At 35.0% G+C, this 27,956-nt stretch overlaps 1 protein-coding gene across 1 annotated transcript; it reads right to left on the bottom strand.

Moving 5' to 3' along the window:
- Positions 1-19: 19 nt before the first annotated feature.
- LOC118281849 (carboxy-terminal domain RNA polymerase II polypeptide A small phosphatase 1) lies at positions 20-26,704 on the bottom strand. The gene is made up of 5 exons (XM_035602613.2): positions 26,483-26,704; positions 25,839-26,167; positions 11,184-11,365; positions 8,687-8,840; positions 20-5,841 (listed from the first exon to the last, which is right to left on the bottom strand). The coding sequence occupies exons 1-5, from the start codon at positions 26,553-26,555 to the stop codon at positions 5,683-5,685; spliced, it is 897 nt and encodes a 298-aa protein (XP_035458506.1). The 5' UTR covers positions 26,556-26,704; the 3' UTR covers positions 20-5,682.
- Positions 26,705-27,956: the final 1,252 nt, after the last annotated feature.

Raw genomic sequence — 27,956 nt, 5'->3', positions numbered from 1 at the left:
TAAATTGAAAACACAGATATATTTATTAATGCTATTTATTTCATTCCTATAAAATAACATACCAAATGTCTCTTTTGTACAACGTCATATCAAAAATGTACACCATTATATAAATTTCGTCTCAGGTAAATGTTACCTAGCTACTCTCGTGTCTCCCCCTATTATTTTCATGGCTATTATTACATAAATATAATTATAGTCCTCTCACGTGCCTAGTCTGATACAAAATGTTCACAAAACCGATATTGGACGCAACTTTATAAAAATACACAACACATCAGTATTGCAACGCCCTGTATTTCTATAGAGTCCATCGAATCGTAATGCTGTACAATATATCTACAATATGCAAACTTCTAGTTATTGTTAAAATTCATTGTTACGTGAAATTGAATCTTAATTATAAACCTTTCAAGTCCATAATACATTTTATGTATATTTTAAAAGGAAGTATTATTGCACTGATTAATTTATTAGCTGGAAGTAATATCCGTTAAGCACATTGAAACTGTGGGATATTTTATATAAAATCTCAAATATGTAGTATACAATTTATGGGGAAGAGCGGTAAATTGACGCAAGTAATATTTACGCGAGGCATTACAAAAGTATCACATAAATTAGCTCCACGGTACAACGTGGTGTCAAAATACTGAACCCAATATAAATGGGATCAATCTATCCACCGTCGCGGACACAAATGGCATTAATGTCATAAATAATTATATTTTTTATCAAAAAATAAAGTTACAACTAAATAAATTTTTGAGTATTTGATTTCCATCAGGTGTCTGGGTGACACATTTGCGTTGCGCGGCGGTGATGAGATCGACCGAGTTTAATGAGATGTGATCAAGGGACAAAGAATTTCGTAGAGAAACTGATAAGGAACCTTAGTTCCCTCCCTTTATCACACTTCATATCAAAACCACAAGCTCAATACAAAACCTCGCGTAAAAAGTAAAACAATATACAAATATAAATAAATTTCTATTCTCATTTACACGTGTAACACGAGGAAGTCTATTATTGCAGAGCGTATAATTTATTCAGCAATTTTATATAAATATCTATTAGCAATATATAGTATAGTACATACCGCTCTAGGTACAGAATATAATTTTGGGGCAATCTCATCCTCTAAGGCAGTGACAGGTGGGTAGCTATTGTTTAATCCGAAGTGTATAAAAATTCGAGAGTATTCGTGTTCACATAATTAACTTCCTAGAGGCAAGAATTAATGACCGATCGACTCGAATACAAAAGATATGTGGTACAGCATAAGCACAACCTTATTTTAAAGAATCGTATTAACTGACTCATACATTTTGTTCGTAACGTTAAAACCAGCATTGCTGTTGTATTTTGTACTTTGTTTACAAGCAATTAAAGTTGAGAGTGGAACAAGTGAATAGATTCTGCGCAGCTATTCTTGTCGCGTGATCACAATCGGGTGTAAGAACACGTAATTATCCATTGTGGGTGTATTAGTAAGCAGTTTACGCGACTCGAATTGCATACGAATTAAATACTGACGAGTCATTACGACTGCAAACAATTTGACTAAAGTATAAGTGGCACTTGGTTTTTACTTGTAGTTCAAGGGAGAATCACAACAAACATTAGGCTTCGGCTTAATACAAAGTAGAGTGGAGAAAACTAAATACGTGAATAAATATGAACAATATACTGCAAAATACCAAGCCCCACTTACTTCGAATACTCAAAAAAGCACCGACGGAAACAATCTCAAACAATCACTTCAACAAATAAGCTCAATCAGAAATATTACAAGAAAATAATAAAACAAGTTATTGCAAATACATTTTCATAAGACCTTAAACATCAATGTTATTATAAATTACATAAAAAAAATCCAAATTAATGATACAACAACGATACCAACTCGCTATAATGTTAGACAAAGTATTATATTTAATTATTTTATACCCATTATTAAAAAATACGACATTATTAGCAAAATATCAATCGAATTTTATTGCATGCATTTTTAAATAAACGTTAACAATAATTAATTGTTCCTAAATAACATAGTTGGACGATAATAATTAAAAAAATATGATAATAAAAATTGATAATAAGTGTTTTAAATAAGATGGTCACAGATAGGTCCTATCTAGAATACATTATAAGAAAACGCGTCATTTAAAACAACAGACTCCTTATTCTAAAGAAATCAACGTATATATTACTATAACATGCTAAGTCTATGTTAAGGCTTACAAATAAATGCTGTCTACATGGGTCTATGGTCGTGTAATCTGTAAACCAAGTTCAGTATGGAGCCGCGTACACATTGATGAAAACAAAATATAGCTCAATTGAAATTAAACTTACTCAACATACAATTTAAAGCTTATTTTCATTTATATGCGCGTGGCTTGAAATCGGGCGCACATTTACTTATCATAATCGTACGTAGTCGGATAAACATCCTTAGTGCGAGTTTGCTTAACGTTTTAAAGCTATTGAAACGAGGGCGGCATTCAGCGCTCTGATTGGTTGGTTTATTCAAGCCGGGCAATCAGAGCGCAGATCGCGCTCTCTCAGATTTCTTTAAACATAAAGCAAACTCGTACTAAGAGTACTTGAAAAAATCTTTTAAATAACCACTGTCTATCAGATTATAATTGTCCCAAAATGATTTTATTTACCCAGTATAATAATGAAAGAGAATATTTTGAAATAGTACACACTTTTCCTACTAAAATAGTATAATAAGCACTATAATAGGATTCCTTAAAGGAATTACATCAGTCAGGCACGTGGGACATAGCTTCAACAAACAGCACCACATTTGCACTGCGAAATAAATAGAGATGATGACAAAAACGTGCCTTTAATCCATCAGATAATGAAAGGATATTGGACATGCATTTTTATTTAATCGAAAGAACAAACATGGATAAAGCGAATTAAGTTACGTCGCTACGTCATTGCTCAGTAGTGAGGCGTGATGTCTTTCAATCGTAATTTAAAAAAAAAATACCAAGTCTTATATTTTCTATTTTATCTGATACGACTAAATTCTAGTTTTAGCCATCATCCCAATTATATGAATATCTAATTGTCCATGTATCATCTATTAAAACTTTGAACTATTTCACTACAATGTGCACCCGTTTCTTGGACAATACTACAAGGAGTATCTATTGGCTTCGGAGGACTATAATTGTCTAACTTATATGGCCTCTGTATAGACGTGGATTCAAAGCGCACTGTGTGAATATGCTTATATCAAAGATACAACTAGCATTAAGCGTACATATACCTACATATGTATAAGGTATATACATACACCGTAGTCACTAAATAACAAACTAACGCGTATATTTAGAGAAAGTGATCATCTACATTTATTTGATATCATTAAAAAAAAATCAATTTCAATCAGTTAAGTTAATAAAAATCTTATTTACAAGCTCCTACAAAACAATAATAGTTCCACATCAAAGGATAATACAAAAAAATAAACAATAAAACCGTTTTGCTAAGCAATTAAAACAAATAAATACATGGCATACTAGCCAACGAGTAAATATTCAATATAAGTTACTTTTGTCCGCCAATTGTGATATTCTCAGTATGAATATTGTATTGTTTAGCAATCGTACAAACCGAATGTGCGTAGTTTACTTAACAGTCAATAATTTCGAGCTGCTTAATCAACTAATACTGAAAGCACCATTTAGTATTACCTAATTTAATCAATTCTTACGTAAGTCAGTTAGACAATTTTGTTTTAATATTTTAGCTTTAGTGTCCGACCACACTTGAGGCTGGGATATGCGATATATCATTACGTTAGGGTAGACGGATCAATTGAGCTTCGCACATGCACCGGACTTCTGCGGCAATGCAAAATAAATGCACTAGCAAGCCAATTTCACGATACATTAACGCTAATTTAGAACTGAAATAAAACATTAAATTCCAAAAACATTCGTTTTAATAATAAACTTTGTCAGAACACGTTCCATAATATCACTTTCGCCTCGCGTGTGCAGTCGCTACGTTACGTTGGTAATACTTGACACCCAATAATTTAACATACAAAAATATTGCCATCATAAAAAATATTTTGTTAAAATTCATAAAGATATAATATTCATTTTATGTTTTTTTGTAAAAATGGCATCAAATACTACAAAGCTAGGTTAATACTGAGATGACGAATTTTTTATTTTAAATATTTTTAAACTAAGCATTTAATGTTCTGTTCGAGTGGCCCTCCGCGGTGTATGTCGTGGTCACTTATGAAAACTGAGTAACCAAGCAGCTTTAGGCACAAGTAAACTTGGTTACTTAACACATTAATCGTTGTTGTAATCATGTATTAGAACAATCAGGTTTAAGCCAGTAATGTACTTCTACAGAAGCAAAAAACAATGATTATATTTAGATGCCAATTTGATCTGTCCCTACGTTCACCCGTGTGTAGCATACAACGTATTTTACTCATAATTAATAATAATAATTAAAAAAACACTCATATGACACTGTCGCGATTGACTTCTTATTGTCATCGATGCAATAACTACTTAGGGGGGAGTTTTACCGTAAAACAAAGGTATGTACACACTAAAGTTAATAATATGTTACATGTAATGTGGGATAATGGAATACTCGATCCGTCTAATGTGCACAAACCTTAAAGTGACCCGTATTACATCACCACTTAATAATCAACAACACGCGTCTCTTCACATTTTATTATTACTTCACAAATCAATATAATAAGACTTATAAATAAGTATTTTCGCTTAAAAATATGATACAAATTGTAAATTAGATTTTATAAAATAATATTTTGTTGAATAAATAAATTTGAATAAATCGATATCCTTATAAATAGATCAGCATTAAGAGTTCGTATGTAACACGAGTCACGGAATCAGTACGACGCAAATCACCTTAAGTGCTATTGTTCTGCCACGAGCGATACTCTTACAATTCAATTGTTTATGTATAATATAAATGTATGTACATTAATCATATTAATTCTAACCATGATTCAAGCGGCGACCATCTTTACTCTCTTATAAAAATATTTACACATTTCACTAGTGCTGGAAACTACTGCTTAAATCCCAGTCCATTTTTAGAATCCGTGATTATGTTACAAGTCTATCAATATACAGTAATTAGTAATTAGACATCCAAGACGAAGGCAAATCATAGAGATGCGACGCGTCGTCCATCGACTCCATCGATTCTGAGTAAACACCAGAAATGAGCGATACATAATAGACTGCAACAACGACGGTAAAAATATCCTAACTTATCTGTATTTGATCCCAAGCACGATATAAGTTGTCGAATAATTATGAAAATGAAATTCAATGAGTGACGATTGCATTTTTTAAATACACGTTAATCATACGTTAGTCAACCCGAAAAATATCGATAGAATTACGTCCAAATATATACGAACACTTCGTTTGCAAGCTCACCAGAGAGTGGAAATGTTAAATAAACAATATTATCATCACAAATCCATCATACAGACCACTTACGCACTAAGAAATACCTAAAATGTAAAATAGGTAGAAATAATGTCCTCACTATCCAGAAGGCAAAATTGGCACTTAAGACGAAGTTCGCTCCTTTGTTGATGAGTGTGTGGAACGTGGCGGGGGCGGGGCCGAGGCCGGCGCCGCGCTATGTGCCGGGCGAGCTGTTGGCCGTCGGGTTGTACGGGTGGTTCGAGTTCCGCAACACTGTGTACACACTGTCCACCTTAGCTAGTTTCTCGAAAAACGGTATCAAGTCCAAAAGTTCTGAATCTGTCATGTCGTCGAACCATGACGCGACAGGTACCTGCAACGATAAACTCTCATTAGGAACTGATTGTGATTAGATAACTCGCTTTGTTCATAATATTATCTCGATGCCCTCTGTCATCGACTCATTTAAATATTAGCTAACACAAAGAAATTAGTCAGCGAACATAAAATATGACCGCAAACAAATGTTATATTGCTTTATAAGATGTTCTTAGCGAGATAGCGTGACTCATTTATAATACAGTAAAAACTTAAAACCTATCTCACAAAATATAAGTTATTGACACTTATTTTGTAACAGTTCTTATGGAAAATACATCAAATGACTGGCTGATAATCAGTCAGTTAAGCAATACATTAAATGACTGACTGATAATCAGTCACTCAGGCACCACAAACAAAACCATGAGTTTTCATTATGTGATTATTATTCCTTGTCACTGATATTATAAAAATATATAAAGAAGCACTTTCCATCACATCTCAATTTCCAGATATACCGCTATGTCCGAAATTACAAAGTTATCATGAGTATTTCTTGTTTTAATCGGAATAGTGTGGTTTTTTTGGAGTGACTGGCTATCCTCTTATACTCAGATGCTGGGGTATCTCTAAGAAGGCTCCAGCAGTAATCTACGAGCATAGCAGGCTCCCATCGACCTTGAAAACGTTTCTCAAATGCAGCAATATCTTGATGAAAGCGTTCTCTGTGTTCGTCACTGACTGACCCCATATTTTTAGGGAAAAAGTCCAAATGTGAATGAAGAAATTGCAGTTTTAATGACATATTGCATCCCACTTTATAGTAGCAGTCCAACAAAATATCTATTTTTTCGCGAAAATCATCTGCTTTCTTGTTACCAAGGAAATTCTTCGTGACATCGACAAAAGCGCTTGTTTTTCAATATTGTTAAGAGTAGATGTAAAAGACGGTCTAGAATTAGTTTATTTATGTCTGGACCTACGAAAACAACCTGTTTGATTTTCGCGTCACTAAGTTTAGAAAACTTTTACTTGAGAAACTGGAATACAGAACCGTCTTTGCTTAATTTTTTAATATTTTTTTTTATACGTTCCAATTTGATGTGTAATGCCGGTAAAATGATTTTATCTGGCTCAACCATAGGATTAAATTTAATGTTTTTTTGTCCCACAACTAGAGAGTGACGTGATGGCCAATCTCTTTTTATAAAATGTAGTGATCGCGCTCGGCTTGGCGTACCAAATGGCATTTTTTTGTAGTTCCCTTAGACCAACCATTCAGATTCGTATAACATCTTAAACAGCATACTTTAGGCACCCACGGCTTGTCTTGGTTTCTTACGTAACGTTTAAAATAAGCTCAAAAGGCCTGTTTAACTAAGTCAGACAGAGGTTTTTTTTTCGATTTTGGCGTAAATTTTTCATAAACGTAGCAAAATAAATCAGGACTATTAACAGAAACTCGCGACATTTTAGAAAACAGTTATTAAACTAACGAATGCACTGAGTTCCATCAGCAATAGTTATAAATTTCACGACTACCCGTAATTTAACTATTGAAGGTGGGTAAAAAAATAAAATGCCCTATATCTCCACTTCTAGATGTGATATCAAAATAAAATGCCTATAGTTATTTATCATAAGGCTACCTCATTATGAAATAATACGCACTGGGTCAGATATTTTTTTTGTGTTGAATAGTGTAATCAGTCACTCAGGCAACACAAACAAAACCATGGTGAAATAAGTCCTTAAAGTAATATTAAAACCCCATGTAAATTGAAATATAATGGCACATCTTTTAACACCAACCCGAGCATATGAACTTGACAAAATCGATGTAACACCGCCATGTATTACGTAATGCATTAGTTATCCACTACACATTAAGTGCGATCGTATCTATTAACATAAAATGTTGAACAAACGTCGTGTAATAACCATAACATAACGCGCTTGTATCATCAATCTTATCACGTTATTCATTAAATACAGATTTATTTGTGATTTCTGATCTTAACTTGATACTATGAAAGTGTTTACAAGATTCATTTTAGAGTATTAATTTAAGAACATGAGTTGTGTTGTTTTGCAAATGTAATATTGATGCTAATTGCCTTGTTAAATAAAGGAGCTATTGTTTTAAAAAATATGTTTGTTTGACAAAGTAAGAAAAGTGCTAAACGATAAATTAAACGTGTCTGTAATAAAACCACAATAACAAGCGAACATTTTAAAGTTGCACTTAATGCGCATCATTTTTCAATACAAGCCAATGTTACATTCATTTATTTTTAACACACTAAACGCCATAGGAGAAAAGTGACCGACGCTACCGGAGGATTTGCCTTCAACAGGTTTTTGTTGGCAGTCAAAGTCTTAAAGAGTTTTTCAGCAATGGTATCGCCTACGCAACCATTGCCTACAAAAACTGAATACATCCATAAGTCCTGAACATAGGTTCAGTTACGGATGACTTGTGGCGGATATGATGATTACTTAACCTTTTGAATGCCACACTCTTCTATAGACAACGTTTTTTGGCAACAGTGACGGATTTGCCCAGTTTTTGTTTGTCGTCTATATCCAACCGTGGCGCTCAAAAGGTTAAACTAATGAATTAACTGTGGGAAAGCCATGCTTCGGCACAAATAGGGCGGTTCAATCGGAATGATACCACGGCCTCACAGAAAATTAACATGAAACAACACTTGCATCGTTATGTGAGTGAGGTTCTTCCCAAATCTTCTCAATCCCCGATTACCCAATCACTCTTAAATTCCTAACCAAAAGGTGGTTCAGGTATCCATGAACGGCGGCGATTGCTTACCATCAGGTGATCCGTCCGTTTACCGGCTTATACGACAAAAAACAAAACAGCAAAGAATAGAACTCACAGCATTATCCGGATGGAATATATAGGAGGCGGGCGAGTTATCGACGATGACCACACGCCGCAGGTCGCGTCCGAGACTGTTCAGGTCTTTGACGTAGTTGCCGCGGTGGAAGACGCAACTGTCGCGGAACAATCGCGCTCGGAACACGCCCCATCTGTAACAAACAATACTTTATATTAATATGGATCAAACAAAGAAGCCATGTGGTCACGACAGAGTAAAGTATTCTTCATGTGGATTTAGATTTAGGTACTACTCGTTAGATAGATACCGATCACCGAATCTAACCTGTCTGCCGTGAGCAAAGATTATCATGATCGCTTACCACCATCTCGACTGGTGGTAAGCAATGATGTAGCCGACGGTGGAGCAAACCTACCTATGAGCAACCTGTTCGCTCGGGACTTGAAGATCTTATGTAAGTAAAGTCTTTTAGTCCTATAGTACAATGTAGATGCATAAAAAGTATGTGTTGTTTCCTAGATCTTTTACAAAAGATTGGTACGAGATTTTAGCTGAACCACGTCTTGTCCATGTGACTTGGCGTGTATTTGATGCAGTATTCTTAATAAGTTCCAGTAATAGGCGATAATAACGATCACCGATCTAAACAAACTTGTTGATTGAAACCGATGTTGGCATGCGAAGTTAATTTAAAATACGTAAGTAACCTATTTGTGGAATTATAATGAAGTATTTAATGGAATCCAACTGTTGCTTCGACCCTCAATATGTGGGGAAAATAAAACGTAAAAAAAATGTAAACATCTGAAATTACGTATTTGTAATACCTAACAGCATACAATTTCAAAGTTAATAAACTCTTTTATGTAACACGTGAACTTATAAAACCATACTAGTCTAAACTAAAGAAAATAAAACTAGAGAGCTAGCGTAGTACCTATATTTAAATACAATGTACAAGCTATTGGTAACGTAATAAAAACAACAAATGACAGTTTTCGCACTCCGTAGATGGCGCTAATGAAGCAAAAGGCTCCGTCACAAATTTGAAATGAATGAACATTAGCAAAATTATACTAAAACACCTTAATTTTCAACCCAGACATAAAATTCAGGTATGTACTAAAAACTCTCATTAGATTAAAAAGAACATATTATATTATTACAATATCAATACTAAAATTGCCAATACAAAAAATAACCAGCAGCTTACCACTGACATGTATAGACATAATAAAATTAGCTGTAAATAGTATTACTCTGTTTCACACGCAACGCACTCACGCATTCCATAATTTTCTAATTACACAAATTAACTTTATGCTGTGTAACCGTTTAAGCCAAGTACATAGCTATTAACATAACTTAGTTTCCATAAGTTGGTATTTAAGTGTTACATTCTTAAACGGTACAATTATGAGCCGAAGTTTAATTATTGTCGATCACAAAGCCAATTAAATGTTACCAATTTCTTTCTCAAGATCGTTCTTTTATTTTTATCCTTAGTTTTAACACATTACGTACAATTTAGTTCATATTATTCTCGATTGTTTATTGTAATTCTGTCTATGACTTTAGTACGTAATAGTACATGAAAAAACGAGGAAAAGATTGGGATAATGATATCTCAAAATCCCCATTGGACATAATATCTACGCTCTTATTAAGTATTTCACTAGAATTTGCTTAATAAGACCCGGAGCTGCGGACTACCTAGCGGGGTTACCGGAGCTCCGGCTCGAAAAGCAGGAGTAGGAACGTGGTGGTTTTTAGTTAGTAAGAGTCTGACACTCCCTCTCGCTTCGTCCAAGGCGGGAGAAGTCATTGAATGATTTCCCCCCTTAATAAATACTACTAGTAGACCAATAACCAATTTCACTAGCTACAAAAATTATGTCAGAATTTCAATACATAATTTAGTTTGGCCGAGACCTCGACTCCAACATGTGAACTAGCAAGAAACAGTTGTACCAAGTTTCACCATTGTTCTCACATACTGGGTTAATTTTGGTGAGACAACGGAAACTGACAGAATTACTGATATTGTAAACTTTGTGAAAGCATAACTATTTTAATGTGAGGGAAAGTATTTTTAGTTTTTAGTTGACGTTGCAATCGTAACTATTTACTTTTATTATGGATTTGATCTTTGGGGAAGTGTTACACAGAGTAGCGACCACACCTACTCATCCCGCGGATGTCGTAAGAGCTGATTAAGAGTACAATTAAAAGCCGAAGTCTCCCCGTTTGACAGAGGTTGGCTAACACCTCTGATAAACCTGAGCCTTTTGAACTGCGATCTTCAACCTTCTTGTCAAGTATGGATATTATGGGAAAGTCTCTTTATGTAAAAAGGCCCATAATCAGGCAGTGATTTCTATCACGGATTTTTATCTGAGATTTCCAAGTTGCATGTCAATCGAAAAATATAGAGGAGAATCATAGTCCGACAGTAAACTATTTCCCAGTCGGTTAATGATGAACCTATAACCTACTTTAAAGTATCAAAAACTATATGAATTTAAAACCTCACCTGTCCAATAGATCAGCAACAGGATCGGCGTATTTAGCGAGCGATGCGGTGAACAGAACGCACTCGTAGAGCTCACCACAGCGCCGCAGGAATTCGTCGACGTGCGGCCGCTTCAGGACGTACACCTGGTGCACGGCGCCATCGATCTCCACGGGGACCACGAAGTCCGCGTTGTTTATCGGCTGGAAGAAGAAATAAAAAAAATATATGTTTAATTCATTATTCAGTGGAGTTTTTGCTGCAGTTGATCAAATAATACATACATACATACACATACATACAACTTCACGCCTTTTATCCCCGAAGGGGTAGGCAGAGTTGCACATTACGGCACGTAATGCCGCTATACAATGTACACCCACTTTTCACCATTTTGTGTTAAAGTCCCATGTAATAGGGGTTGCTCACCCCCTATTGCCATATCCTGGACACAATTCCGGACTCCGTGCTACCAGCGAGAATTTTTCGAAAATCCGAAAAAAGCCCAGTAATACTTTGCCCGACTCGGGAATCGAACCCGAGACCCCTTGTTCGGCAGTCGCACTTGCGACCACTCGACCAACGAGGCAGTCTGATCAAATAATGTATCAGAGATATTGTAACATTTTTTAAAAAGAGTAACGATGCAGTTTCTTGCTCGTTCTTCTCCATTCGAAGCTACACTTTGGAACGAGCGCCTAGCTTCACTGACAGACAGACTGACGGTCAATTCAATTTGACGTTTCAAAAGTGCCTAATTTAGGATTAATTGAAATAAATGCTTTGACTTTGAGTTTCTTAAGGAAAAACCGTGAATAACAAACTGAGTAAGTCCCTAATATTATTTTAGGATTAGCTAGCAAACCCGGCGAACCCCGTCTCGCCACTCATTATATTCTCTGTATTCCTGCTTTTCTCTTAAATTTTCCTGAATTTTCTTTGCTATAAACCTCACGGAGCCCGAAACCTTTCCAACGAATGCAAAACCGTGGAAATCGGTTTGTGCGTTCTGGAGTTATAGCGTCAGGAAGGAAAACCCGACTTATTTTTATATTATGGTTTAATTAATTATTCGGTTGAATTTTCGCTGTAGTTTCTTAAGGAAAAAACCGTGAATAACAATCTGAGTAAGTACCTAATAATATTTTGGGATTCATTAATTGCAAAGTTCCAAATATTTGTCACAAAAATAGAGCGCGAGAGACCGAAATTTGGGATTTTTGAGTCATGTATCAGCATGAAAACATCAAATATTTCTATTGTGATTGTAAAAAGGACTTAATGGCATTTATGCAACATAGAAAGGTCTCATTAAGCTACCAATCGTTGGAAATAATGATACAATTTTGTAAAGTTCACTATTTGCTAAACAAGTACGGAGTTCCTAACAGTCTCTTCAAATTAAGACCTTCCTTATATTGTCAGTAGGCTAATATTTATTTAACAGAACTGTGTGTTTTAAAAATTATTCAATTTAAAACCATTGTACTGATGGCACGTGACACGTTCTCCGAAATCACACGAGCAGTTGTGTCAACAACTTAATAGGAAACTAAATTAATCATTGTAGACGAAAGCGCATCAAGCTACCCTGAACGGCAAAATACCATCAATAGATTTCAGACTTTATTACAACACAATAACGTTAAAATTCCATATAAAGTCAGATTGGAGTAACTTGTAGCTACTTATACCACCGCATTACAGTAGGGGAACATGATATACGTACTTTAAAACAAACCACAAACTACAATAACGATCTTTATCGAAGTGTGCCGACCTCTTTAGTTTCGAACGTACCAAAAAGTTTTTAAGGTCCGATCTGGATAAAAAAGAGGCCTGTTCTCAACATCACGTACAACGTCACGAATGACTCACGAAGCGGTTTAGGACTACTCATTCAGCTTGTATTGATGTCTGCGATTTATTAAATTCGGTTGAGTGTCCTTTGCAGAATAAAATGTAGTATCCGGTGAACGATATTTTAATAAGAAAACATAAATTAATAACTATCATAGATGACGAATAATGTACTACACCCAATCGTATTGGACAAAAAATGTAAATATCACATCACCAGCCCATAAGGCCTCTTCTCGCACGGAGAAGGTTTGAGCATTAATCACCACGCTTGCTCAATGCGGGTTGGCGATTTCAAAGTTATAATTAGAAATAATAAACCCAGGTTTTCCTCACGATGTTTTCCTTCACCGTTTGTCAGAGGTGTGTAAATAATCTTAGAAACTACATATAAATCGGAATACGTCACATTGGTACTTGCCGTTGGTAGGTTTCGAACCTGCACCTTCTTGCTTAAACTTAAACGTTCGGGCCACCAAGACATTCAACGACAGTCAATATCATTTCGGCTAATAGGACAAACCCTTCTTTTATAAAGACCAGTACAGCCGTGACCTTCCACGGACTGTTGAAGACGATGATTTTAACTAATATAACAAAGACAACAAACACAAAACAGAAGGCACAGTAACTAATAACAAACAAGTAACATAAAGACACAAGGATACTTTTTTAAAACGACAACTGAGTGACAAGTTAATCATGTAACTTTAGAATTATAATCTGGTAACGCAACCATAAGCACGTTACATACACATACATGGTAAGTTAACGATTTAATTTAAAGCTTTCTTCATATCGGATATCAAACGATACCGAATTTTAATATAGTACAGTAACCTTAGTACAAGTTTCCTTTATGTTTAACGAGACCGAAACGAGAACGCATTCGGCGCTCTGATAGGCCAGCTCGAATAAACCAACCAATCAAAGCGCCGAACCCGCTTTCGTTTCGATTACTTTTAATGTAAAGCAAACTCGTACTAAGGGTACAGTTCAAATTCGATTAGTGATGCATAAAATATGCATGCCAATTTAAAAAGAAAATTTTTGTCTGGTACACGAGAAGCATTTGTTTATAATTCAATTTAATATCATACATGATTTTTTTTTTTTTTTTTGAGGGGGAAAATCATCCAATGACTTCTCCCGCCTTGGGCAAGGCGAAAGGGAGTGTCAGACTCTTACTGACTAAAAACCACCCCGTTCCTTCTCCTGCTTTTCGACCCGAAGCCCCGGTAAACCCGCTAGGTAGTCCGCAGCTCCGGATAATATCATACATGATACATGTAGCTTTTCAACAATGTTTTTCTTCTATATTTCTACATACGTATAGTCGGTATAGTCAACCTGCTCCAGTTACGGACATAAACCATCCTAATGCTGGAGATATGGAGCACGTGAGTCGTAAACTACACCCATGAGGAACTAAATGGACTTCCCTGAGAGGTCAAACGCCTAGCACTCTTACATAAGTCAACATATCAAGAGTGCGTGAAGAAACAGGTTAAACATCTGTTAATTAGCGCAAAACATATTCCTTAGACCAAAACGAAACAGGAACGAGCCAAAAAATTCATACAAAAACCGGAAAAATACAAAAGCTATTCTAATGACCAGATTCTTTTCATGTTAACCATTAATTTAAAGGAAAGCTATTGTTACGTATAAAGAAAAAGAAATACAATAGGGAAACATTTAATAACGCTATACATCGCGGCTTCTTTCCAAGTTTCAAATAAAAGGGTTTCTTCACGAGTACCCACAAATACGTGACGAAAAGTAATAAAGCTTAAGTACTTATGAATAAAAAACACCTGTTTAAATAACTCTGCTTTTATACCGACCTAATAAACGAAACGAATAAACCCGACATGGATTTTTATCACGGCAAAACAAAGTTTTTAATTAAAACACCAAGTGGTTTGACAGATAAACACGAAGGGGATCGGGCGATACAAACTACAAAGGGAAATACGCTATTACTCATACACCAAGGCATGAATGCGGTCGCCATATTTACAATGAAGATATAAACAGTCTTATTAATTGATAATTTGCATAAACTTATTACGTAGTATAATACCGTAGAGGTCGCTTAGACATGTATTTCGCGTGACGCGAGGCAACTATGTTTATTTATATTATGTCCAAGAAAGCTTCCAAGGAAAAATGTAGCCATTGTTTTAGTATATTTAGCGTGACCGCCATTTTATGAGGGTTGTATGGGGACGGTAAACGTCTCTATAACGAGAACCGAAAGCCCGAAAGTCTCCAAAGAATTATTTGACTAAGTAATTGCAGTCGCGACCGTCTACAAAGTCGTCAAGGTGAAATTGGGTATTTCGATATCGAAATCCGTATATCCGATATATCGCAATACTTTCGGCACACCTATTAACATGAAACTAATAAATAATCATTTAACAGGTAAAAATATTACTATACAATACACATATAAATGTCGTAATGTATAAAGAGACTTGTGGTAAACATTTACCGTGCGAAACACCTAATAAGGACGTAGACCGCAGTAAAATAAAATGGATCGACTCCAATATAAAACAGATCTTGGATAATTACACAATTACGTTAAACACTTCATTCTCAACGATTACTTTATCTACGAGTTTATTTATTCAATTACTTTATCCTTCTTGCTTTTTAGATCATTAGAACAAGCACAGGAAAACAAACCAATCTTGTTTGATCGACATATTTCTGTCAAACAGTTGCCTTGAATTTGGGCCATCGCGCATCGCCATTCAGTACTTGGGTCAAGCATTGTCGGCAAATAACAAGGTGTTATTGACTTTGTTAGAAAAGAAACAGAGTTCTATTTTGTAAAATAACATCAATTAGGTCAGTATTTTGAATTATAAATGTTTGTCTGTTGTCTATTAGTGTCTGCTAAAATGAGCTAGATACAATTCTAGGAACATTGAAACGATTTTCTTTGGATTGTTAGACGTTTTATACTACAACACGCAGGCTACTTTTTTACTCTTCACACATATCTGAGTAAACCAACACCTATGGAAACTTAGTACCAACAAACGATTGAAGTTTATTATCATTTCGATGGCCAACAACACAAAATACATATTCCAAAACGTATTATCGATACTAAGCTAGTTCTACAACTTCAAATTATGCCCCAGATCATTAGCAACTGGCGAAGTTATCAATAGAGAGGAGCTGCGTAATGAACGCGCCTGTACCAGAGATCGAGGTCGAACCATAACATAAACCTAAATTATGTTCTCACTGAGCACGTAATATTGCCAGAACAACGTGACGCCTAACATAACTTGAAGATAATTTATTTGTAGAACGTTACCTCAGAAGCCATGCCCATAGTTCACTTGTAGTTACGAAAAATAGATATAAATATAAGAAAATAATGCTGAAAAATTGTTACGCCCTAACAGGGTTATGTACTAGTTAAGTCTGTACATTGTGCAATAAATAAATAAAATAATCTTTTTTTAAGAGAAAGATCTTGAGAATGGAGAAGTGGCTATGTCTAAGTTTAACCATTAGTCATTTCTTTAAGTTATTTCTTGTTACATTAGTTCTCGTTAGTTGGCGCCACTGTCGAGTAAGATCTTGTAGCTCATATCAACAATTATGACGAGCAATTATAGTAAAACTTTCTCTTTCGCTAATCTAGTAGCGATTAGCAGAAACCAGGGGTTCTCTCACTTTCTGAAAGTTCAAGGTTTTTAGGTATATTTCCTTACTGCAGTACTACCATATACAAAGATTTCAACGCTCCAAAAACGTTACGACTTTTAACATAACTTGGCTGCAAGTTTTATGTTGCCAGATCGTAAGACATACGCTTTATGGCTGCCGCAATATAAAACGGTCGTATGAACATCTAGGCAATTTCGACTTTACGTCTGTTATCAGACTTCAGTCAAATCTTTCAAATAAAGGCACGCCTTGACTGGAAACGTGGTAAATAGTAATGTATGGAGATCACTCATATGAGTTAAATGAAACTGTAAGTAGTAATCGTCCACCGAAGCATAATACAACTAAATATTTTGAAACAAAATAAATATTTAAATAAATCAAGTATTAATTTCTGTGTGAACAACTCCTTGTACCTTGCCCGCAGGAGAGCTTGTAATGTTGTAGGTTGTCTAGGAATTTTACGGACATGTGACGCGGCTGTTTTTGTAAAGCCGTTTTTGTAAAGAGTGTTTAAATTAGCTCAAAGAGAAAAAACCATTTTTAACTACTGGGCCTATATGGCAATTTTTTTGTACATTGTCAGCCAAGATAAAAAAAAATGTGGTTTGAATTAAGTCATGTGTGTTTGCTCCATATGGTATAACTAGATAAATGTCATTTTATGAAGATCCGCAATAAAGCAAAGGGACTTCTAAAAATACATCTTTATCCAACTCAAAAACTAAAATGAAAAGATCCAGTACCCAGGTGTCGCCCGACTACACAATCAACAAGACAGGCGACTGACATTATCAAAAAATTACTAATTGAAATTATATAATTTCAAGTCATGCAATCTAAATCAAAGTCAGATCCAATTAATCGTCTCGTGTCAAAACTTTAGCCGTCAGCAGACCTTTTGTTTACAGTTACATCATCACAATATCAAGTCTGATTTAATTATGTTCTATAGTTACATCCACGTAAATCTGAATACCAGCTGCGTTCGTGCCGCTTCCATATATTAATGACACAATTGAAAGTCTACGATCACCGTTACTTTACTATGTTAATACAGGTTAGTATCCATATAAATCCGTACGGTATCATTCATAAGCTAGAAGGAACTGTATTTTATATAAAAAAACTGGATATTATGACAAGATTTTATAGCCTAATAAGTTATTATAAAAAAAATCAAGCATCATGATTTGGCACGATAACATCAACACGAACTTTGTAAAAATAGCTCAAGACGCACACTGTTGGTAGATGGTAATGGGTCCAGTAAGGTATAACCTCTTGTGAAAGTAATTTAAACATTTATAGTTGGTGTAAAAGTCTCATAGACTCATTAAGTTGGTTATAAAAAGTAGAAATACCTGGAAAAACTCGTAGAAAGTTACAGTTAGACATTCACAAAAGTGTAAAGGTAAAATAAAACATTAAAGCTCAACAATAGAGTGAATGTTGCCCTTCAACGGCTTTCAAGGTTCATATTGAGCTATCAGTTACATAGTGGATCTGAATTGATTCCCGATTGTGTGGCCAAACATATCGAAGGTCGGAGCCTTGACACGGCCGGGGCCTACCAAAAACGAACTTACAATAGTAGCTAACATATGGTATAGAACACGAATCGTGCTAACAATGCAACATTTTCTGTTTATTAACTGTTGTGTCAGTTAGCAAATGTGACCTTGTAGGCCTCACGACAAATATCGTTCTGTAAGCCTAACAGATTAGGAACAGAATCCGAGCGTGATTTTTTACTTATCAAGATTAGCTTCGGATTAGTTCAAACATGACAGAAGCTGTGGATTACGATGGTGGGCAGCACTATTGACCAACTTTCCCGATTGATGTTTGCATTAAATCAATTTTCATCAAAAGTATGACGCATATCTATAAAAGCGCGCTTGTTTAGTAAAGAGAAAAGTTTCTACTTGTCGCGCTGCTCTGGATTATAAAATGATTAAGACATAATTTTACTTTATAAACTTGGTCTGCATTTGTAAAGAGAAGGCAATGTTTTAGCGTTTTCTAAGCAACTGCACGTAACAGCGAATGCTCCATTAGGGATCGGAAGTGAAGGGTGTCGGTCACCTCATTTTCTACACCACGTCGCCGTACGCACACTTTATTTGCGGACAAAGTGGTCGGCTTGTGTAAACGTATGCAAGAATATGTTTTTGCTTAGCAACTTACTACATTATAGATATTAAAACGGTCATAGAACCGATTGGACGGCGTGTGAAATGTACCAATCAATCTATTTACGTAGGAGTCAAAGTTCAGTGCACACCCTACCCGGGTTACGTTAAAAATAGTCCAGTCAATTCAATAGAGCAAAAATTTTGCGTGAGAATCTCTGTAATACTACGCCTACACATCTCATTGCTAGATATAGATTAATAAGTGATTTGTATTTCTGAATCGAATGCTAATCTACGAGTACATAGCAACAAGCCAGAACCGAGATAGAAAAACGTATGAGCAATGGATTGTAAAATGGGAAACTAGATCCTAATATAGAATCAGAAAGTCTGACAAGAAAACTTTTTAAACGAAATGGTACTCAGGAATATTAATTGATTTATTAAATGTTAGTGTTCAATAATGATGGCAAGAGAACGGTTTTAGAATATTAATGAATACTAACTAAAGAATGAAGCCGTGAATTATTTAGTACGCAGTGTAACAACAGCACATAAACAAAATATCAGAATGACAAATGGGAGACACGGCTGAATTAAAAGTATAATTTCTAGATTTGTGACTAAAGACACTTAATTGAATAAATTGCCGAAATAATTTCGCAAAAGCCTTTGACAGATAGAAATAACCCGAAATTCGGTACGAGGCTTAATAATATTTAGGAATTCATCGTGACAGAGGGCAATTTTGGAACAAATTGCTATGACAATAAGCAGTACCGATGAAAGCAATAAAATATTGAAGGAATTCTTTACGTCTGTTTAGAGAGCCTCTACGTCAAGATAATGATGAAATATTCTATAGATCAGCAAATTCTGTTCACTAAGGATCAAATTACCTATACTTTCATGAGTCGGATTGCTGTCTACACTGCAATTTGAACGGGCATACCATCCAAAGCGATCAAGTATTGCTTAAACGACGGTGTATTGGGAAATTGGTGAGCATTCGAAAATACTCAAGAGTAGTAGTAGTACTTTAGTATGTGACATAAGAACTACTAGTTCGAATTGGAAATATGAATAAATCTCATGTAGGTTATTTCTATTTGTGCAAACATTGCATTCCGGATTTTTGCAAGGCATTTGATTAAAGTGACTCTCATTTTTTCTTAAATTGTGGCCCAATTTAAAGGGAAGGTTTGAAAAATTTACGATTTGTCCTTAATTCTAGCTGTTTGCACATTATCGTGAGTTAAAAAAGTAGCAATAAGCCTTGAACTAGTGTTTATTACAAAAATGGCAGCTAAAGTTAACGTAAAACTTGTGCATAACTAGTCAGATCGCAGTACATACATTGCATGTCCGTTGTAGGAAGTATTTTTAGTGGCGAGCGTACATTTCAAAGGCTTCTAATGCCACGGACTGCGGGTATGTCTATAATTTCGAAGGAATTGAACTTTCTTTTCTATCCACTGAACTATCAGACTTATTATCAGTTTTCTTCGTGTAATTTATCAAGTTACTTTTAGCTCTTGTAATTTTAGAAGATTAATCTAAAGCATTTGGTTGGGTACTAATTCTGAGATTGCAAATAAGATTTTATAAAAGATTCCATTTCGATCTGTCCTCAAGAGAATTCCTGGCTTCCATCTAATTTCAAGCTTGTCATTGATTAACGACTACAACTTTATTTCGTGTCGCCATTTCGTCGATCGCAGCAAAATAATATCCCCTTAGCAAAGCATTACTAATTAATTATTGTTTCGCATCTCATTTGATCACAAAGCTTCTATTTTCATAAAATCGTCATTGATGCAAGAGTGTCTACTGCTCGCACAATAGATTTTCCTGTTATTCACAATCTGTGTGCACAATAGAAAAACATATCGATATATTTTTCTATATCTATCAACTTGCATAGCACAGTCAAGGACCGTCGGTGACGAGGTATGAAGCGACAATGGGTGGGTGTGGGCGTCTGATCGGAAGTTAGAAAACGATTTACTGAACCATGCTATACTACCCACACGTTGTTTATAAGCAACCTTCAATAAACCACCTTAAGACAGTATAAACCATTGTTAATTATGAATTAATGTAGTTATAACGACGATTTTGTGCTCGGGTACTTCGTTCGACGATTGATGACCGTGATGATGATGAGCCTACGTGATTGGGAATTCATTTACGTAATGTGGTACATGTGCCTGTAAAATATTCGTAGCCTAATCATCGTCTAATAATAGTACCCTAATCGAAACATTACAAGCCGCTGCTGAAGCAAATTCTTTATGAACATGACATGATGCTTCTTAGATTACAAGTTAAACCAAATAAAAACAATGATACTTGTCATGCATCGTTATTAGAACGTGTTCTTCAAATCTAATAACATTGTTGTAACCGATACATTGCAGCCATTGCGCCTTAACGTAACATTCAATCAACAATGATAATAGTTTTTTATCACGCACCTCTATTGGCAAAGCTTCAAATTAAATCACGTCGTAAAGTGAAATGGAAGCGAAGACTTTCACATTATCTCAAAGCTGTTTTACAATATTAATCTGACTATTTCCCGTTTCGCAGCGAGCGAGCCCTTGGCGGCGGCACGCTCTAGTTCCCAAACTGAAATGTTAAAAAGAGCAAGTCTTTTGGAACGGGAACAAACCGGTCAAATGCGAATCAGCTCACGTGGTCCACATTCCTAACCAATGTAATTATTTGGGATACCAGCCGCTGAAAACATTAAATGTTTGGTTTTACTAGCTGTTGATGTAACTTGGCGGTCGTAATTGGGTTGTAGGGTCATCGCTATTAAAGAAGTTTGGATCGTGTCAGTGCCGCATTCAATTGCCATTTCCATTTCTAAGTACTTCCAAACAATCGGTGTTAGTGAATGGACTGGCTCACCTCTAGCCAACTAACTATATTGGCATTCTACATGTCCGCTGTGATTGCTTGCTGATTCGTCGCAGGCTCGTTTTTGTTTTAGCCTTTTCAAGTCACAGGTCCCATTAATGTGCTGGCCACATGGCACATTGCTCAATTATCGTGACGAACGCAAGAAAACAGGGCACGTTAAAAGCGAACATTAAGCTATTAACGAAGTAACAGTTAATTGGTGACACACACCTATTGAGTTCACGCTAAGTCGCTGATACGACGTTTTGGTAAGACTTTTTCAAAGGCAATGAGCCTTTGAAAGAGGAAGCCACGAAATATTTCGATTCCGATATTAAATTGATTGCTACCTGTTATCTCGACTTCCTTTGCAAAACCTGTTGCCACTTACAATGCACGTGTTGATTACTTGATTAGGCACTTATACCTACTATTCCAAGTATGGAAAAGCAAGGATGCGTTTAGGCGTCACAATCAAGGGCAACTTACAAATTAGAACACAATATGCGTCACGCTAGATTTTAATTTTCCCACACTAATACGAACAAAACCAGTGGCTGGGAGATTTACGTCAGAATTATACGGTGAACAGAAAATACAACGTAATACCTAGTGTCACGGCTCTGTGATGTGATTACATTACAAATTATTCAATTCGTTCATTACAACGTCTAGCAAGTTTACACGATAATTTCATGAAGGTCGTTATGCAAACTCGGAATGTTTCGTAGGCGCAGCTATGAACTGGCGCCCTTGGCGTAAGATTATGTCATCATAAAATATCTCGTCTCGTCTCCAAAGTCAGGTGTCGCCAATATGGAGATTTGAATTTTACTGCGGTTTAAGTGCTGAACGGCGGCACGTCACGCAACGGTTTCGGTAGCTACCTAGCTGTTCCCGTCACGAATTTCAGATTGGTCAATGTTCAGTTTTGCACGCCAAATTCGTGCACTAGTCTCGATTATTATTACTGTTAATATAGGTATTAAAAATTTGTGTAAACGTTCAATAGTTTATTACTTAAACTGTAACTAGAAAACACTATTTTATTATTTACAACGATTGAGACTTCCGCGTCCTTATCTTGTATGGCAAAACTGATAATTGGTTGCATATTTAATATTGTTGATCTTGTAAATTAAATAGAATCAATATCAACACAATAAATTTACATAGTAAATAGAGCACAATAGCTTTGCAAGTCTGTCTGTTTGTCCTTCCTCATGTATGTATATTTTATTAGGAGCAAACGTGATCATAACACAATGGTATACGTATTTATAATAATATTTTATGATAAGTTACTTCTTCAGGCCTTTCCCAAGTGGGTCGGGGTCGGTACTGAACCTACTGGATTAGGTTGAACGAATATAATAACTGGGAGACGACAAAACATTCTTGGTATGATTCGTCATGGTTTTGTAGTCTAACCGGACGATACGGCTTTATTTGTTCGAACAAATAACTCGAGAAAAAATATTTACCATAGATAAACGAAACCACAAAAAACCCAGTTTTTTAACAACTTCGGAAACTCTATTTTGCGATACAATCACAAACAAATTAAGATAGAAAAATCAAAACATTGTTAGACTAATAATCTGATGCACCAACGCCCAAGGTTATCAGCAAAGATATGAATGAATTAGGTACGATAAACGATACATTATCTACAATGCCGGCACGAAAATGTGATAATGTATCGATAAATATTTATATCGATACGATACGGCTAACAATATTACTTTTGGTCTGACTAAAAACAAAGCAATGTCATATTTAGTAGTGCTGCATTTTTCTAACATGATTACTGTGATTGATTACTTCGTTTTTTGTCCCTAAGGACAAATGACGCTTAGGTGGGATTATTAAACAATGTATTCTTATTCGATGCTGATGTTTTATCGTATGTACTTGTGAGGAACAATAGAGACTAAGCATACTACAACCATAATACGGATGAAACCATTGCTTCCATTAAAAAAATAATTTAGTTTTCGACGTTTTCCAAAACCGGTAATACAGAAAATTCTTATACTGTTTATTCAGGTAATAAAAGTAACGTCATCAGCTTAAAAATAATTGTTTCCCATAATGATTAGGATGAACTATTGTATCCAATTGAAACATTATTTAAAACAAATCGATTAAAAACTTAATTACGAATTAAATGTAAACGAAACGTCGATGATTTTATAATTTGAAAAAATAGTAAAATGTAGGCCAGGGAACAGGTTTTATGATTATTATCTGAACGATTGTCGTCGGCGTACAAACCACGGCCGTTTTTGGCAAAAAACTTTCACTCAGTAGTATAAAAATTTACATTGTTTTATACGCCCAAAAGCTTTAGAAACTATTGGTATTCGAGTGTAACTTGATGTTGAATATAATTTTGCTGTTATTTGCGAGCGATAACCAGAAATTACATAATGTAAATAAATAAGTAGGTAACTAATTACACTTTTGGCAAGTTATATCATTATTCTCAATTTCATGATAAGTTTAGATAAGTAAATTTCAAGCCAATTATCACCCAAAATTCGACGAAATAAACTCTTGAACAACAAACTCCGAAGTTTGGAGAATTATCAAATAAATATTATTGTTGAAAATTAGCATTCAGATTAAAATTACCAACAACATGATAAGGCAAAGTAATAAATAGAAATGTTCATTATATGTGGCAATTTTAATCATTCTTCCTGTTTGTATGGTAATGAAGTTAAATATTTAAACAATTTGATACTGTTTGAGCTGGGTATAGTAATTTACAACTTGTGTAGTAATTTACAACTGTGGGTAAGTACGAGAAAACAAAGACTCATTTCTCTAAGAAACTGTACTAAAGTGACTCATAATTCAAATGGATTAATTGACATAATTATTTTGGGGCATTACCTCTCTAACTTTTGCATTTAATTATCAATATATTTTACTCACTAAACATTTTCTATCAAGTAAATTGAACTCATTCTTATAAGATTTATTTAAAAACATAACTAAATAATTTTTCTCATGGAAATCTTGTAAGAACTACTTATAAGAAACTTAGAACCAAAAAACGAAAAGAAAAACCGTTTCTTTTTTCCCATAATTGCAACATTTTGTATAGAAAAAACCTACATAAAATTGCCGTCTATAATAATAATTGGAGATATAAAAAGTGTAGAAGCATTTGAGCTTGGAATTTAATCACATAATTGCTGCATTGTCTATGTTTTTAACTACTTAAATGAGTCATAGACTGTACATTGTCGATGACTTAGTATTTGAATATGATACATCTTTCTTATATGAAGTTTAATATGGAAAATACATTAAAGCAAAATACACAAAAAGAGGAATATCTAGAACTACTTCAACTTTCTTTATGTTTTAAAAGTGTATATGTCATAATTACACTTGTTTTATTATGTGTCATCAAAATCAGTTCCCGAGTTGTCTCTATTTCATGCTAAAGGTTTTAAAGTTATGGTCATTTAATTGCAACCACGAGGAAGGCAAGAATCTTTATCAGAGAATAATTTAAGATACTAATTACTGAGATTACTGAGCACCCATTAACCTATTCCACTTAGTAGTCTTATAATACTTCTTTCTGAGAAAAAACTAAATTAACATTAATATTTGAAGTATGAATTACTTGAAGCAACATAAACAGATAAAGTTGTTGAACTAATGTAATTAGGATAACATTTCAGATGTAAAATTATGTGAACACAAAAAATGACATAATTGTGTTTAGATAAGTTCTTTTGATGATAAATTACGAAACATGTCGCTATTATACTCAACCCACACCATTTAGATAACAGAACAAGTACCATTTTTGAGAATAATTAGCTTATTGTTGTGTTGATAACACAAGAAATTATGTTAATTATAAATAAATACATTTGGCTCACAGGACCCAATAAATTGATTAACTTCTCAAGTAAATTAAAACCTGTTCTTGGCAAGATTTAACACTAAGGTCATGACCGACACAGAATTTACACATTAATTGGCATTAACACAATTTGCAAAAAATAAACAATAAGAAAATCTTAAACAAAACATGGGCACATACCTTGAATGAGCTGTGAACTAATGTCTCGTCGAGATCAATGACCATACACTTTTTATGCATGTCCTGGTGTTTCACTGGGGGTAATAGCGGTCGCGGGGCGGTGTGGTCCATGACCAGCAGCCCCCGCTCCTGCGGGAGCGGCGAGGCCCGGCCATCGATGCTGTTCGCGCCATTACTGCCGGGCGGACCCTTGCCTCGTCCGCCGCGCCAGCAGCACAGCAGGGACCGCAGGAACCCACCGCCACCGCTCGACTTCTTACTACCCAATGGGGCTGACCCCGACACCGGCGTAACATCCCCCTCATTATGTTGGCCGCCAGGGGATGATCCTAAAACAACCATTGAACATCAGATCACTCCAACACAGTAACTCACACACGGAAGCCCCAAAGAATATCACCAGTGGAACCGTAAGGAAAGAGAAGTGTTCAAGGTTGCCGTAAATGTTATCGCGTCCACACGATCCAATTGTTTACCTCACAGCACACGCACGCGAAACGGAACCAAAGAATTACAAAACGTTCACTAATCCACTGATCCAACATCGATCACGATCAGCAAATATTTACGAGTCGTGAGGAGGTAACACTATACGCTCTAATTTGATGCTAGTAGGTAACAGGTGTAATTCGGTTGGGATTTACCTCTGTCGGATCCATAATTGTTTAATTGCTCGTCATCCCGTGACACCTGAGTTATAATGGACGATGCGTCCATTTAAACATTTGTTTTTAGCCCTAAGACAAACGGCAACAGAGTTTTTGTAAAATTTTAACACCATAAAACTATTTTTTATCTCCCTTCTATCTTACAAAATGGCAGGCTCTTAGCAAATACCAACTTTGAATGCAGCCAACACATAAAAATTATACAATCGTATATCTCTGTCTGCCCTAAGCGGATACTTCAAGACAGAAAGAAATAACAATACTTCACATTTCAAATTTCGTAAAGTTGCTACTTCTGTCAACCAACAGCCAAAAATAGTTTAGCTGTCGTTCAAAACCCACATAAAATTAATAATTTATTTTGTCACAAAAGTATTTTACATAAAAAAAATAATTTATAGAAGGTATTAGCACAAATCATAAGTAAATAACCTGAATTACATATTTGAAATCCATGAGAAACAATATACAGTTTTTATTTTATTCGTGTTTCAGTAATAAAGTTTTCGAACGCTTTGCCACAGATTCAAAATGTCGAAATTGCGTATTGTAGCATATTTTATTGACTTCTTTAGATTTTTAAAGTAATTTCTTAATATTTATAATAATAATTCTTGTTCTCGTCTCATATAATATAAAACAATAATAAATTTATTCTAATAGAAAAATAGAACGCTTCTTCGTAAATCACAACATTTTATAATCTGTTGTTGTTTAAAAACAGCAACACAGTGTTGTCAGCAATTGAAAAAAAATCGAGTACTCGATTCATACTTTTTCAATGGAGTACACATTTTTTCGTATAAAAGTAAAATAATTAAAAAAACCGAATGAGCAGTTTCATATATCTTAGTCAGCGAAATACAAATCCTAAGATAATACCAACTTTCACATTTCAAGAAAATATGCATAGGAAAATCAATAAGTTTAAGAAAAAAACAACATATTTTATAGTAAAAGTAGATCCTATAATAGTAAAGCACTAAAGCCCTTTTGCATACACATACAAAACAGATAATTATTTATAATCCCTATTTGCATCTGCCACTATAGCCGTCTTGTGTGACTGGCTGCGTTAAATATTTAGACCGTTGATGTTATTGAAGTCGACCGTCATCAACACGTCCTTGGTGTCGGGGTCAACTTAACAATTATTTTATGTAATGGAAAAAAAGAAACAGGACCATTGTCCTAAGGACTCTTCAAAGTCGAAGTAATTGAGAATTAGTGTTATAGTTTGTATTTAAGATTTTTTTACATTTAATGGGTCGACGTTGGGCCGCTATCTCACCTGATGGTAAGTGTAGTAAAGTAAAAAATCATTAAGATTTCTATACTTACTTTTATTTACGTCAGAACGTCAGACTTTAAAATAGATAATACTCTTATCGATTACTACACTTTCAAATATATCAACTATTTTACTATTGTATTGTGCACTAGCAACACC

Source organism: Spodoptera frugiperda, chromosome 1 (assembly GCF_023101765.2).
Source record: "Spodoptera frugiperda isolate SF20-4 chromosome 1, AGI-APGP_CSIRO_Sfru_2.0, whole genome shotgun sequence".
In the NCBI taxonomy this organism is placed as follows: domain Eukaryota; kingdom Metazoa; phylum Arthropoda; class Insecta; order Lepidoptera; family Noctuidae; genus Spodoptera; species Spodoptera frugiperda.
This window is presented reverse-complemented; position numbering and strand designations above follow the sequence as displayed.

What these genes read in the sequence shown, in the direction of transcription:
- LOC118281849 (XM_035602613.2), bottom strand. Translation starts at nt 26,555, where the DNA reads ATGGACGCATCGTCCATTATAACTCAGGTGTCACGGGATGACGAGCAA. An exon ending in CAATTATGGATCCGACAGAG is followed by an intron (nt 26,168 to 26,482) that starts GTAAATCCCAAC and finishes TGGTTGTTTTAG; the next exon opens with GATCATCCCCTGGCGGCCAA. An exon ending in TAGTTCACAGCTCATTCAAG is followed by an intron (nt 11,366 to 25,838) that starts GTATGTGCCCAT and finishes TTCTTCTTCCAG; the next exon opens with CCGATAAACAACGCGGACTT.